Below are 12,869 nucleotides of genomic sequence, written 5' to 3' on the forward strand. Positions count from 1 at the left end.
TGTAAATTGCAACCGTCAAAGTTTACACTAAACTAATGGATCGAGATGTTGTATCGCGACGTAGAAGATACCTTGGATAGTTCTTGCAAACATCATTATGTTAATATAAATATCCATCAATATTCCATAAATAATACATTACGCCCCAATGAAGAAAAGTAGGTTATTCGCGCCCGTAATTATTGACAATTTCGAGGCCTTCTGTCCTACTTATTTCATGTATAGTCTGTACTATTTTTTCTTTCGTCAAGATAAGATCATTCTCTAATTTCCTGAAGAACGGGAGAGGAGAGACAGGGCCTTTGTTCTATATTGTTTTTCACATTATAGGATTTGGTTAGGTTAGGTTAGTTTAGGTTAGGTTAGGTTAGGTTCGGTAACTAACGACTAAATTCATTCTTTTAATTACAATTATAGCTTGGTTTATGGCGTTGATGCGGTCAAAATTAAAAAACTAACGCTACTAGTTGAGATAAACTGAAATGGTAATTGTGGTACATGCAGAAAACTAACAATAAATTAAAATTAAACTTACAGAGTTTGCCTACTTACAACTTCTTAGTTTAATTCCTTAATTTTGTTAGGTTATGAGCACAGAATACGTCAGGTCAGTCTGTATTGGTGATATTGTTTAGTTCACAATATTTGGTTTCAATTTTGGCTGCCTAAACCAGCTAACCAGGGACCAGAAGCACTTTTCATCCCGGCGGGGGCAAAAATATATTAGTGTCCCCAATATTTAAGCAAAACTCAAACTGTTCCACTGGAAAAAACACGAAAAAATATCATACATCGTAAACGAAGCATTTAGCGGTTTTGATTCGAATATTTTTATGTACTAACAATTCATTTGTAGTTTGTAATTAATCTACTATCCTTTGTTTTGTGTATGGTACAATACTAGTTAATGTGTTGATTGTAATGTTGTTTCCTTTGTTGTAGCCGTATCGTACAACCCCTTTGGTACTTCCTGGTGCAAAAGTGAAACGAGATCAGGGTCCAACGGAAAGCTACCTTCGTCACCATCCAAATCCTTCAGTTAGAGCTCCTCCCCAACATTTGGATACCGATTACATTATCCGACAAAAGGTGAACATTCTATTTATAAATTATCATGGTCATTATTATAAAAAAGTTGATACCAATATAAATGATCGAATACTGATTATCATAACGAGTTACCACGTTTCACCCTGTACAACAGAAAGGTGTAAATATGAATGAACTTATATATTTTTGTCTTTCTCGGTCAATGTCAAAATGTGTTTATTCAAAATTGAAATCACGCTAAATTGATTGAAATTTGTACGTTGTTGTAACAAATAGTTTAACAACAAACCAAATAGCGATTACATAAAATGCGATGAGCGTTTTTGATATTTTTTGCTTATAACTCAATAACTATACAAATATCTACAAAATGCGAAGAAAATGACGATGACGGTAGCTGATTGATAAATACTATATTAGAAATGTATACTGCACATGTTTCAAGTGCGCAATTGAAAATTTGGAAATGAGAAACAGCATCAAGAAGATGTTTTCATCGAGTATAGTATTCTACTATACTTTTGAATAATATACTATGTCTCGTAGTCAAAATCTATTATTTTTTTTAAGAAATCGAATTTTCTTTCTTCTGTCACATATAAAGGGTTTTCCAATAAGAGGTGTTATTTTGAACAGCCCGCTATTTCGGTAAATGTCACTTTTGAAGCTGTCATTTTTTGACATTTGACAAGTAGAAACTACGCCATTAATGAAAATGGAACGATACACCCTTCAACAACGCATTGAAATTATTAAAATTATTAATATAAAAATAGTGAAAGTTTGGCAGAGACGGTTCGTAAAACTAAAACATTTTTGGGTCGACGTGAAGCACCTTCTCGGACCGCAATACAGAAATTGGTGGAAAAATTTGAGCTGTTGGGACAAATTAGTGATGTGAAGAATAAAACCCGTGCACGTCGCTTAAGAACAACTGAGAATATTGCTGCTGTGTTGAAAAAAACCCAGGTTTGTCCATTCCTCGTCGTTCTTTGGAATTAGCCGTTCCACAAACGTCATTACACCGTATTTTGCATAAAGACTTGGGTCTTAAGGCCTATAAAGCTCAGTTAAAATAAGAACTCAAGCCGGCCGATCATCAACAACGTCGTGTCTTTGCTGGTTGGGTCCTTGAAATGCATGAAAATGATCCGGAATTTCATCGAAAAATCATCTTAACCGATGAGGCCCATTTCCACCTTGTTGGTTACGTCAATAAACAAAATTGTCAAATCTGGGGCTCGGAAAACCCAAGAGTTATTGTTGAAAATCCTCTCCATCCTCAACGCGCGACTGTTTGGTGCGGTTTATGGTCTGGCGGTGTCATTGGACCTTACTTTTTCGAAAATGAGGCTGGAGCAACAGTTACGGTGAATGGATTGCGCTATCGAGAGATGATTAATGATTTTTTATGGCCGGAATTGGATGGTATTGATTTGGACAACGTTTACTTTCGACAAGACGGCGCTACGTGCCACACAAGCAACGAAACCATCGATCTTTTACGGGAAAAATTTCCGGACTGTGTTATCTCTCGAAGAGGTGATCACAATTGGCCACCGAGATCTTGTGATTTAACACCTTGCGACTTTTTCCTTTGGGGCCACGTGAAAGATAAGGTCTACGCCAATCGATTCAAGACCTCAAAGATGGAATTCGTGAGGCTATTGAGGACATAGGACAGCCGCTTTGCAATTTGGTTACGGAAAACTTCATGAAAAGGATATGGTCCTATAAGCGCAGTCGTGGCGGCCATTTGGCTGATGTTGTGTTCCATTATTAACGGCATACCTTCCTCTTTATAATGAAATAAACATCCGATCATTATCTCAAAAAATGGCATTACTAGACAGACAAATTTATTGACGTACAACTACGATATAAAAAAAATTTGATCTGAAAAAAAAATTTCTATTGATAATAAAAGATTCCAGAATGGTTTATTCGTTATTTACGACACCCGCTATATAAAAAAAATAGCGAGTTATAAATTTCCGTCCAGAAATAGATCATCTTGACCTATTTGTTATTTTTGATAGTAATAAGTATGTAATACATACCACAACAGTTATAACCAAAATAAATTGTCAATTTTACCACTACACAACTTCAGATTCATAGCTCTATGCTCATTCTAGGCGCATTCCTCCAGACATTATGGCGATTGATCATATTCACCATAGTTTTGCAGCTTTGTCAAAATTTCTGTAATCGTTAGTAATATTTATACTGCTTAAAATAGACAGTACAATTTTTGAATGCTAATTTTTTTTTAAAAAGATTGTTTGCCATAAAAATACAAAATTTTAACTTTTTTAAGCACAGTTTTAGTCTAATTTGACCGGACTATATTTACTTCTACCACTACATCAATATTTACACACCCTCACGTTGTCTATCGCTCGTTTCGATAACCAAGTTATCGTCTTCAGTTTATGCGAACGAACTTATCCTCTACCTGAACGATAACTTGGTTACGGTTCACAAACTGTTTACGTAGACAGTTCACCTTCAGTCTCTGACGATTTAGTTATCAAATCATACGTAGATAGTGTAATTGCGATTGTTGGTGTAGTGTACAGTGTGTGTCTGTTAAAGTGAGTAATTCTGTTAAACTGATTCAAAATCCCACCCTCTCATCCACTAACAGGAACATTGACAATATAAATTTCTCACTCGCTGATTGAGGAATATCTGGAGCTGTCATGGAGAAAGTCAAAACCGTCATAAATGCGACAAAACCATCAGATCAGATTGGACGAACATACTGCAGCTAAATAGAAGGAAAAAAAAGATTCTGGTAGGTATAATCCTTTAGCTCATGCAATCATGTTACTACGAATATAATATAGGCAGTGCAGTCTCCTAGAGCGAACTAGGAGACTGCAAAAGAATTGTCTGACAAAGTCCAAATCCAATGATTCAACCTAGTGAAAGAACCTTGCTTCCGAGCTAGCGATACCTGGAGGATTGTTCAATCCTCTAAACCGTCCTAGAGCGAACTAAGGGACTGTAAAAGAATTGTCTGACAAAGTCCAAATCCATTGATTCAACCTAGTGAAAGAACCTTGCTTTCGAGCTAGCGATAGCTGGAGGATTATTTAATCCTGAAGACCGCTCTAGGGCGAACTAGAGGACTGTAAAAGAATTGTCTGACAAATCCCAAATCCATTGATTCAACCTAGTGAAAGGACCTTGCTTCCGAACTAGCGATACCTGGAGGATTGTTCAATCCTGAAGACCGTCCTTGAGCGAACTAGGAGACTGCAAAAGAATTGTCTGAAAAATCCCAAATCCAATGATTCAACCTAGTGAAAGGACCTTGCTTCCGAGCTAGCGATACCTGGAGGATTGTTCAATCCTGAAGACCGTCCTAAAGCGAACTAGGAGACTGCAAAAGAATTGTCTGACAAATCTCAAACACAATGATTCAACCTAGTGAGAGAACCTTGCTTCCGAACTAGCGATACCTGGAGGATTGTTCAATCCTGAAGACCGTCCTAGAGCGAACTAGGAGACTGCAAAAGAATTGTCTGACAAATCTCAAACAGAATGATTCAACCTAGTGAGAGAATCTTGCTTCCGAGCTACCGATACCTGGAGGATTGTTCAATCCTGAAGACCGTCCTAGAGCGAACTAGGAGACTGCAAAAGAATTGTCTGACAAATCTCAAACACAATGATTCAACCTAGTGAGAGAACCTTGCTTCCGAACTAGCGATACCTGGAGGATTGTTCAATCCTGAAGACCGTCCTTGAGCGAACTAGGAGACTGCAAAAGAATTGTCTGAAAAATCCCAAATCCAATGATTCAACCTAGTGAAAGGACCTTGCTTCCGAACTAGCGATACCTGGAGGATTGTTCAATCCTGAAGACCGTCCTTGAGCGAACTAGGAGACTGCAAAAGAATTGTCTGAAAAATCCCAAATCCAATGATTCAACCTAGTGAAAGGACCTTGCTTCCGAGCTAGCGATACCTGGAGGATTGTTCAATCCTGTAGACCGTCCTAGAGCGAACTAGGAGACTGCAAAAGAATTGTCTGAAATATCCCAAATTCAATGATTCAACCTAGTGAAAGAACCTTGCTTTCGAGCTAGCGATTGCTGGAGGATTGTTCAATCCTGAAGACCGTCCTAGAGCGAACTAGGAGACTGCAAAAGAATTGTCTGAAAAATCCCAAATCCAATGATTCAACCTAGTGAAAGAACCTTGCTTTCGAGCTACCGATACCTGGAGGATTGTTCAATCCTGAAGACCGTCCTAGAGCGAACTAGGAGACTGCAAAAGAATTGTCTGACAAATCTCAAACACAATGATTCAACCTAGTGAGAGAACCTTGCTTCCGAACTAGCGATACCTGGAGGATTGTTCAATCCTGAAAACCGTCCTTGAGCGAACTAGGAGACTGCAAAAGAATTGTCTGAAAAATCCCAAATCCAATGATTCAACCTAGTGAAAGGACCTTGCTTCCGAGCTAGCGATACCTGGAGGATTGTTCAATCCTGAAGACCGTCCTAGAGCGAACTAGGAGACTGCAAAAGAAATGTCTGACAAATCTCAAACACAATGATTCAACCTAGTGAGAGAACCTTGCTTCCGAACTAGCGATACCTGGAGGATTGTTCAATCCTGAAGACCGTCCTTGAGCGAACTAGGAGACTGCAAAAGAATTGTCTGACAAATCTCAAACACAATAATTCAACCTAGTGAGAGAACCTTGCTTCCGAGCTAGCGATACCTGGAGGATTGTTCAATCCTGAAGACCGTCCTTGAGCGAACTAGGAGACTGCAAAAGAATTGTCTGACAAATCTCAAACACAATGATTTAACCTAGTGAGGGAACCTTGCTTCCGAGCTAGCGATACCTGGAGGATTGTTCAATCCTGAAGACCTAGAGCGATCTAGAGAATCGATCCTCTCAGACCAATGATTCTACCACTGTTTAAATGGAATAAAGTAATGTGGTGGAGTTCCATCTTATTATTTGTTACTTACAGTAACAAATTAATGTTCTAGTTGTAAAATCATGTAATACTAATTCTGAGTATACCGTATCAAACGTCCACCATTTTGGTATCATATCTATGACCTTCTATTCTATTCTATTCTATTCCAATATTGATTTTGTTTATATACAAATCAAATTTTATTTTTTCCAATTTTAAAAGACGTCATTGTTTCACAAAATTCAACCCTTTTTCCGAATTCGTCGAAGAACTCGTAGTGCTTTCCTCAGTGTTTCGTGAGGCTTTATTCATGGACCTTGAAAATAAATGTGATAAGGCTTTACATATTTTGGAGTTTTTTGTAGAAGTCGAAATAAGGAAGATTGTACGTTTTCATAAAAATACGAAGCATCTATGTGAAATTAAAATCAAAACATTATTACGTGTACAATAAAAAAACTGATCTAAATACTTGACCAGATTCTAAGTTGAATAACTTTTGCCTTGCAACTGAATGATATAAGATGCGCCAATTATGTAGGTTTGTAGAAAAAGAGATGGAATTGGATCGAGTCAAGGACAAGCATTTTCCGAACACAGATTTAACTATATCTACGTTCTATTTTCCAATATTAACTGCATGGATAAGAATAACTTTATATCATTTTAGTGCGGTGTACAGTCTTCCACAAAAATGTACTTTATTTTTAGAATCGGAAAGAAATTATTTCATTCAGTTCTCTCGTAAACACCCACTATATAAGTATACGAGGGGTGATCGAAAAAAAATTACTTATAAATAAATACTGATCATATTTCTAGAAAAAATCTAGATCTAGTCTAGATCTAGATCATCTCCTGAAAGTGCAATTTTTCTTTCTCTAAAAACTTTACTACAAACCATCCAGGCTTATATGTAGACCATTTAGGTCCATGGCCTTGTAATTTCTCTCCACTTCTTTTGGTCCCTTGCTTTTTCTCTCCAACTTTGGATGTTTCTCTCTCTTCTTCTGTCTTCTTTCACCGCTTCTCTCCACCGTTTTTTTTTTCGTCTTCATTTCCTCTTGCCCTCTGGTATCTTCCAAGCAACTAGTTTCAAGAATCTGTCTTCATCCATTCGTTCTAAGTGACTCAACCATTATAATCTTCTGGTTTTAATACACGCGCTGATTGGTGCCTCATTGAAAAGTATATAAATTTCTTGGTTTAATCTTCTGTCACATCCTAGCTCTGTCTGCTTTCCTTCAAACATTCTTCTCAATATTTTTCTCTCCCAGATTTCCAATTTTTGTTTAGTTTTATTCGTTATTATCCGCAAACAAACGACTGACTAAAATTTTTGTTATAAGGCTGATTTCTGCTGATGTTTCGCTTATTTCTGGTGTTCCAGATTTTAGAGCATCCCTCAAGCTTCCCGTTTCATTGAATTTTCCAGTAATTTTGCCTACTATACTTATAGCAATTGGAAGTCTTCCAAAATGTGTTTCGATAAATAAAACACGTGCTTTTTATGATCTCGAAGTCTATCACCGTAACTTATCATCATTAGAATTTTTATCCTTTCTCTTATCGATTATAAGATGAACCTAATTGTAAAACTGACACTAACTAATGTCGGTTTATTAAAAAAAATTGATAAAAATGTAATGAAAACCATTTAAGCTATTTTCTAAATGTCTGTCCTAGGGAAATAGTTTTTTATGATAATTGAATTTTTGATTTATGTTTTCAACTCCATTTTTTGATACAACAGTGATGTAATCATCTAAATAATGGACAAAAAATGGAATATTTATGTCACGTTTGCTCAAGACGTAAAAATACTTTAAGATTCATAGAATATCCACCCTATTCACATGATTTGGACACGTGTCATTCCTGGTTCTTCTTTAACCTAAAAAAATATTACTTCGTTGACGTTTAATGGCAGAGGAAGAGATATTAAAGTAAATAAACAATTACGCATTGAACTTTGAACATTAATAGAATCGTTTTCCTAAAAGGACTCATAGTTTGCTTGTATCTCGGAATATATAGCATCACCTATCTAATCAGATGGAATGGCTTCAATAATGTATCCACAAATGGACAAATTTATAGATATTTCATAATGTTTTTTTGTCTCAAACAGGTTGCTTCCTCGGTTTTAGATAGAATTTCAACTGGTGATCCAAATAAACAGGTTAAGTAATACGACTATTACCCCTGTCTTTTCTTCCGCATTTTGACGTGTTTGTTTTTTTTCCATTAATACCATTTAAAACTGGTTATATGTTATTTTCATTTATTAAATAGAATTTTTCGAGCTATAACTAACAATATTGACGTTTAATGACAGATGAAGAGATAAAGCAATTCAACAATTGTGCATTCATTACTTCGAACATTAATAGAACAAAGTTTTGGTTTGATTTTGTTCTTATTTTGATATTCGTTATGAAGGTGATCTATTGATCAATATAAATACGCAAATTGTCAGTGTCAATGTCATATTTTGATAAAGACTTAAAAGTCGAAACGTCAAAATTTATCTATGTACCAAAAATTATTAGAAAAACTAGTTTTAAAACAGAAGAGACCTAAAATCAAGAACATTGAGGGCCGATCCTCACTATAATGCCGTTCACAGTTTGTTCTCGATCCGATTTCGGTCTGGTAAAGTCGTATCGTGTTCACATTATAGAATACACAAAAAATTGAGGTCACTTCAGAAATTGCGAATAATTTTAGCGTCAATATTGATAAGGATTAGTAGGCGTTGAAGCAAATTTTTTCCGAGACTTGACAGCTGTCATTAGCTGTCATTCGATGTATTATTATACGACTTTAATGAAAAATGTGCCTTTGCCCTAATTGAACATTCACATTTCCCTTGCCTGTTTTCCAATTTACTGTTGTTTCTTTGTGTAAAACCTAACGAATGCAAAGTGTAGTGATTTAACAGGCCCATAAAGAATTGTTGCGCTGTTACAAGATCGTCGAAGGCCACGTGAAACTACAAAAATTGTTGGTGCTAGTCTTTGTGGTGTGCAAAGGGTGTACCAGCGCTTTCTGGAGACAGGATCTGGGAGAAAAAGAGTTACCACTCAACGAGATGACCGTTTTTTGGTGTCCACAAGCTTGCGGAATAGGACTGCTACTGTGAAATCAGTTGGAAGAAGTGAGAAATGTCAACATTAGTGAATGGACCGTTACAAGAAGACTTCATGGTGCTGGACTGTAATGTAGAAGACTGGCTACAGGTCCTCCGTTGCAGCGCCAGCATCGAATTACAAGATTGACATTTGCCAGAGATCAAGTTCGTTGGAATGATGATGTCTGGAGCTGGGTATTCTTCTCAGATGAGTCGCGTTTTTGCTTTACTGGGTCAGATGGACGTCGACGAGTGTGGAGAAGACCTGAGGAAAGATATGCTGAAGTTTGCATTGATGAGCGTCATCCATTTGGCGGTGGATCAGTTATGGTTTGGGCGGGAATCACTGCACAAGCTCGTACAGAATTGGTCTTCATAGAAAATGGCTCCCTAACACATTACGGAGGTGCTAGAAGATCATGTTATGCCTTTCATGGTGACTATGAGGGAACGTGGCAGGGAGTATCTAGATGAGATAGAAATTAGGCGGTTCGATTGGCCATCCCGCAGCCCAGACATGAAAACCAATGAACGACTGATCCGCAGACACACACACACACACACAAGCACCAAGAACTCCCCAGGAGCTGAGAAGATTCCTGTTGCAGGAATGGAATAACATAGACCAGAATGTGATCCGCAACTTAATTCAAAGTATGCCGCGCCGACTTCAAGCAGTCATCAAGGCAAGAGGTGGGAATATACGTTATTGATGTCAAGTTATTTTATTTTGTTCGTTCCATATCTTCCCGTAACAACAAAAGGTTGATTTTGGCCCAAAATATTAATTTGTTGCTTTTTCAGAATAAATCATTGAATCCAAGAAAAAAATTGATTTTTCTTTATTATAGAGTATCAAATCCAGCTTACAAAAGCACATGAAATGATGTACAGTTTGCGAATACTATCTGAAAACGTAAAATTTCAAAGAACATGAAAATTTTAAGGTGACCTCAATTTTTTGCTAGCCAGTGTATTTACATTTTTCGGGCTCTCTATTCTTTTGATGTTGATCGATTTAGATTTTAATAAGCAAAGTACTCTAATAGTGTAATGGGAATCCAATTAAACAGTCGTTTTACTGAAATTTAACACAGATAGTAAATAAAATAAGTATTGAAATTCGTACTATAAAATTTTTTCCTACAAATGAAAAATTAATTTGAAATATTGTATAAATGAAATTAATAGAGAAATGCGCACTACTGATGCTTCAGGACTTTATGTATAATGGGTTTCTATAAGAAATTTTTCAACATATTGACATGGATAAAAATGTTTAGTAGTAATCTTCCAAACCCTATTTTTTTTAATATTTATAAAGCATATTACGGAATATTGAAGGGTGGTTATCATCTTGATCTCAGGCATGAAATTCTCTTTTTGAATAACATACACTTTTCTTTATCTTAACCTTGATATTTGTTTAACTTACTTTCCTGTCATACTCTACGTAATCAACTAACCAATGATTCACATTCAGAGAAATGCTAATTTCACGTTATTAGTTGCTACAAGTGATTATATATATATGATTAAATAAAGGACACATTTCATGGGATTTTATAGTTTTTATACAGCGTCTGGTTGATTTTAAACACCGTGAAAACAGTGAATTATCAGTTTCTGGAATAGTCGTCGAGGGGATTAACTTTGTTCGCGTGTCTGGTTCCGAATCGATTCAGGGACCGGTTCCAATCCCTCAGTTTCTGGAATAGTCGTCGGGGCGATTAACTTTGTTCGCGGGTCTGGTTCCGAATCGATTCAGGGACCGGTTCCAATCCCTCAGTTTCTGGAATAGTCGTCGGGGCGATTAACTTTGTTCGCGTGTCTGGTTCCGAATCGATTCAGGGACCGGTTCCAATCGCTAAGTTCTGAATTTTTAGTTTCGACCATGTAAAATTGAACCGGTTCATCATTGATTACTTTCTCGATAAATCAACATCCTGAATGGGTTCGTAATCAATCATTGGTTAGCAGCTGATTCAGAATGATTCTAATTTTACCAGATCTACATTTGGCTACATTTGGCTACCGCTATGCAGAGTCAAAGATTAAAGGTGCTATTATTTTGTCAATCCAAACGGTTTCAACACTAATTAAGATTGAATAGTGAAACCAATCATCAGGTATAGGGAACTATAAATACTCTAAACACCATGAGAATCAATATCTCGAGGTTGCAAAGACGGGGCTGTATAGGTCCATGGGAACATACCCAATGGCTGCAGTGGAAGTGATTCTAAATCTTCCACATCTTCCTATATTATTGGGCAGCATGCAGAAGTGAAACTCATGTACACAAAATTTCAATTCAATAACAAACGAAAATGTTGACTTTCATAAGTGGATTGTGGTGTTATTAACATTGGAAAAGTTGAAGGAATCAATAAACCATCAAATCTATTTCTTATATTCCTTATAAATATTCATGCATGACTGTATTTGCACGAGGAGTAACTGATAATCTATTTTGAGTTCTTCAGTTTGTTTAACATTATTTTATATTACAGCTTGTACATAAACAATTTAATTCTCCAATCAACTTATACAGTGAACCAAATGTTGTCGATACTATTCAGAAGCAGACGGGGTTGAAACCGTAAGTATTAATTAATTTTAGTTGAAAGACGTAGTGTCAAAATATTGTTAAGTACGTAGGTACTGCGCTCCATAAGTTATTGTCCTCATGTAATAAACAGTAAATAGAGTAGGCACGCATCAGTAGCAAGGTTTACACAAAGTTTCTTTGATTGATTTGATCTATTTCATAATGATATAATTCGAACGACTACTCAGTCAAGTTGTTATGAAAAATGTCTTGACTTTTTTATTGAAAAAGGATTAACACCAACATGAATCAATAACAAAATGGTGTAAGCGCTTTGGTGAGGGCCGACCAACCAAATAGTGCGTGCAGATCGTCGAAAGAACATCCGGATGATTGCCGAAGCTATAAACACCGATAAAGAAAAATTTTACACGAGGAATTACACATGACAAAAGTCTGTGCGAGTTGGTGCCAAAAAATCTGACTTCTGACCAAAGGCTCTTGCGTCAACGAAACTGCTCAGATTTCCTGGAAAGGATAGAAAAAGATCGGCATTGAAAGGGACCCTTTTAGTAACCAGTCTCGTTATTTAATAGTGACAAAACAAAATAAATTACAGCACGGACCAGCAATTCCAAAACAAGTGTTGTAAGGATCTTTCATGAGCTTTTAAACGTGATAAAAATTCTCAGTGCAGTGCAATAGCAGCTTCGAGTAGACCAAGAAAGTGTAACACGAGTTTTTATGTATGATTCTACTGAATACACTGGTGATAACCAAATTATCGTCTTCAGAGACTGGAGGTATTTGAAGCTACAATTTAACTTCAGTCTCTGAAGATGATAACGATGGTTATCGAAACGCGCGTCAGACAGTGTAACTGTGAGTGTTGGTGTAGTAGTGGTGTAAACAGTGTGTTCAGTATGAATATTATCAACGATTCCAGAAATTCCAGCTTTAGTATTATTCTAAATCCACAAGAAATTCCATGGAATGGCAAGCGGAAAAGAGAACCTGTGCCAAAAGAAGTAAAGGTCATGAAAAACATCAAAAAAGTAATTGCTACAATATTTTGGTACTCCTATGGTATCCTTTAAGGTTAAGGAATTCTGATAAGCGTTCCGACTAGCAGATTGGAACAAACCTATTATAATGTATTCTCTCTATTTGAGCAAGAGTTTCTTTCC

The 12,869-nt window shown here is 36.5% G+C and overlaps 1 protein-coding gene across 13 annotated transcripts in view; it reads left to right on the plus strand.

Moving 5' to 3' along the window:
• Window positions 1-12,869, plus strand: part of LOC130890814 (PDZ and LIM domain protein 3) — a 40,610-nt gene that overhangs the window by 21,818 nt on the left and 5,923 nt on the right. For 6 of the 13 annotated variants that reach the window (XR_009058793.1, XR_009058792.1, XM_057795147.1 and 3 more), the window contains exons 4-6: window positions 943-1,089; window positions 8,130-8,180; window positions 11,645-11,733. Coding sequence is in view for 11 of the 13 variants with exons in the window: in XM_057795147.1 (XP_057651130.1) it covers window positions 943-1,089; window positions 8,130-8,180; window positions 11,645-11,733 (287 nt within the window). In the remaining 2 variants the exon portion in view is untranslated. The remainder of the gene's footprint in view (window positions 1-942; window positions 1,090-8,129; window positions 8,181-11,644; window positions 11,734-12,869) is intronic. The other 7 variants (XM_057795149.1, XM_057795150.1, XM_057795144.1 and 4 more) reach the window with 2 other exon arrangements.

Source organism: Diorhabda carinulata, chromosome 2, assembly GCF_026250575.1.
Source record: "Diorhabda carinulata isolate Delta chromosome 2, icDioCari1.1, whole genome shotgun sequence".
Lineage (NCBI taxonomy): Eukaryota > Metazoa > Arthropoda > Insecta > Coleoptera > Chrysomelidae > Diorhabda > Diorhabda carinulata.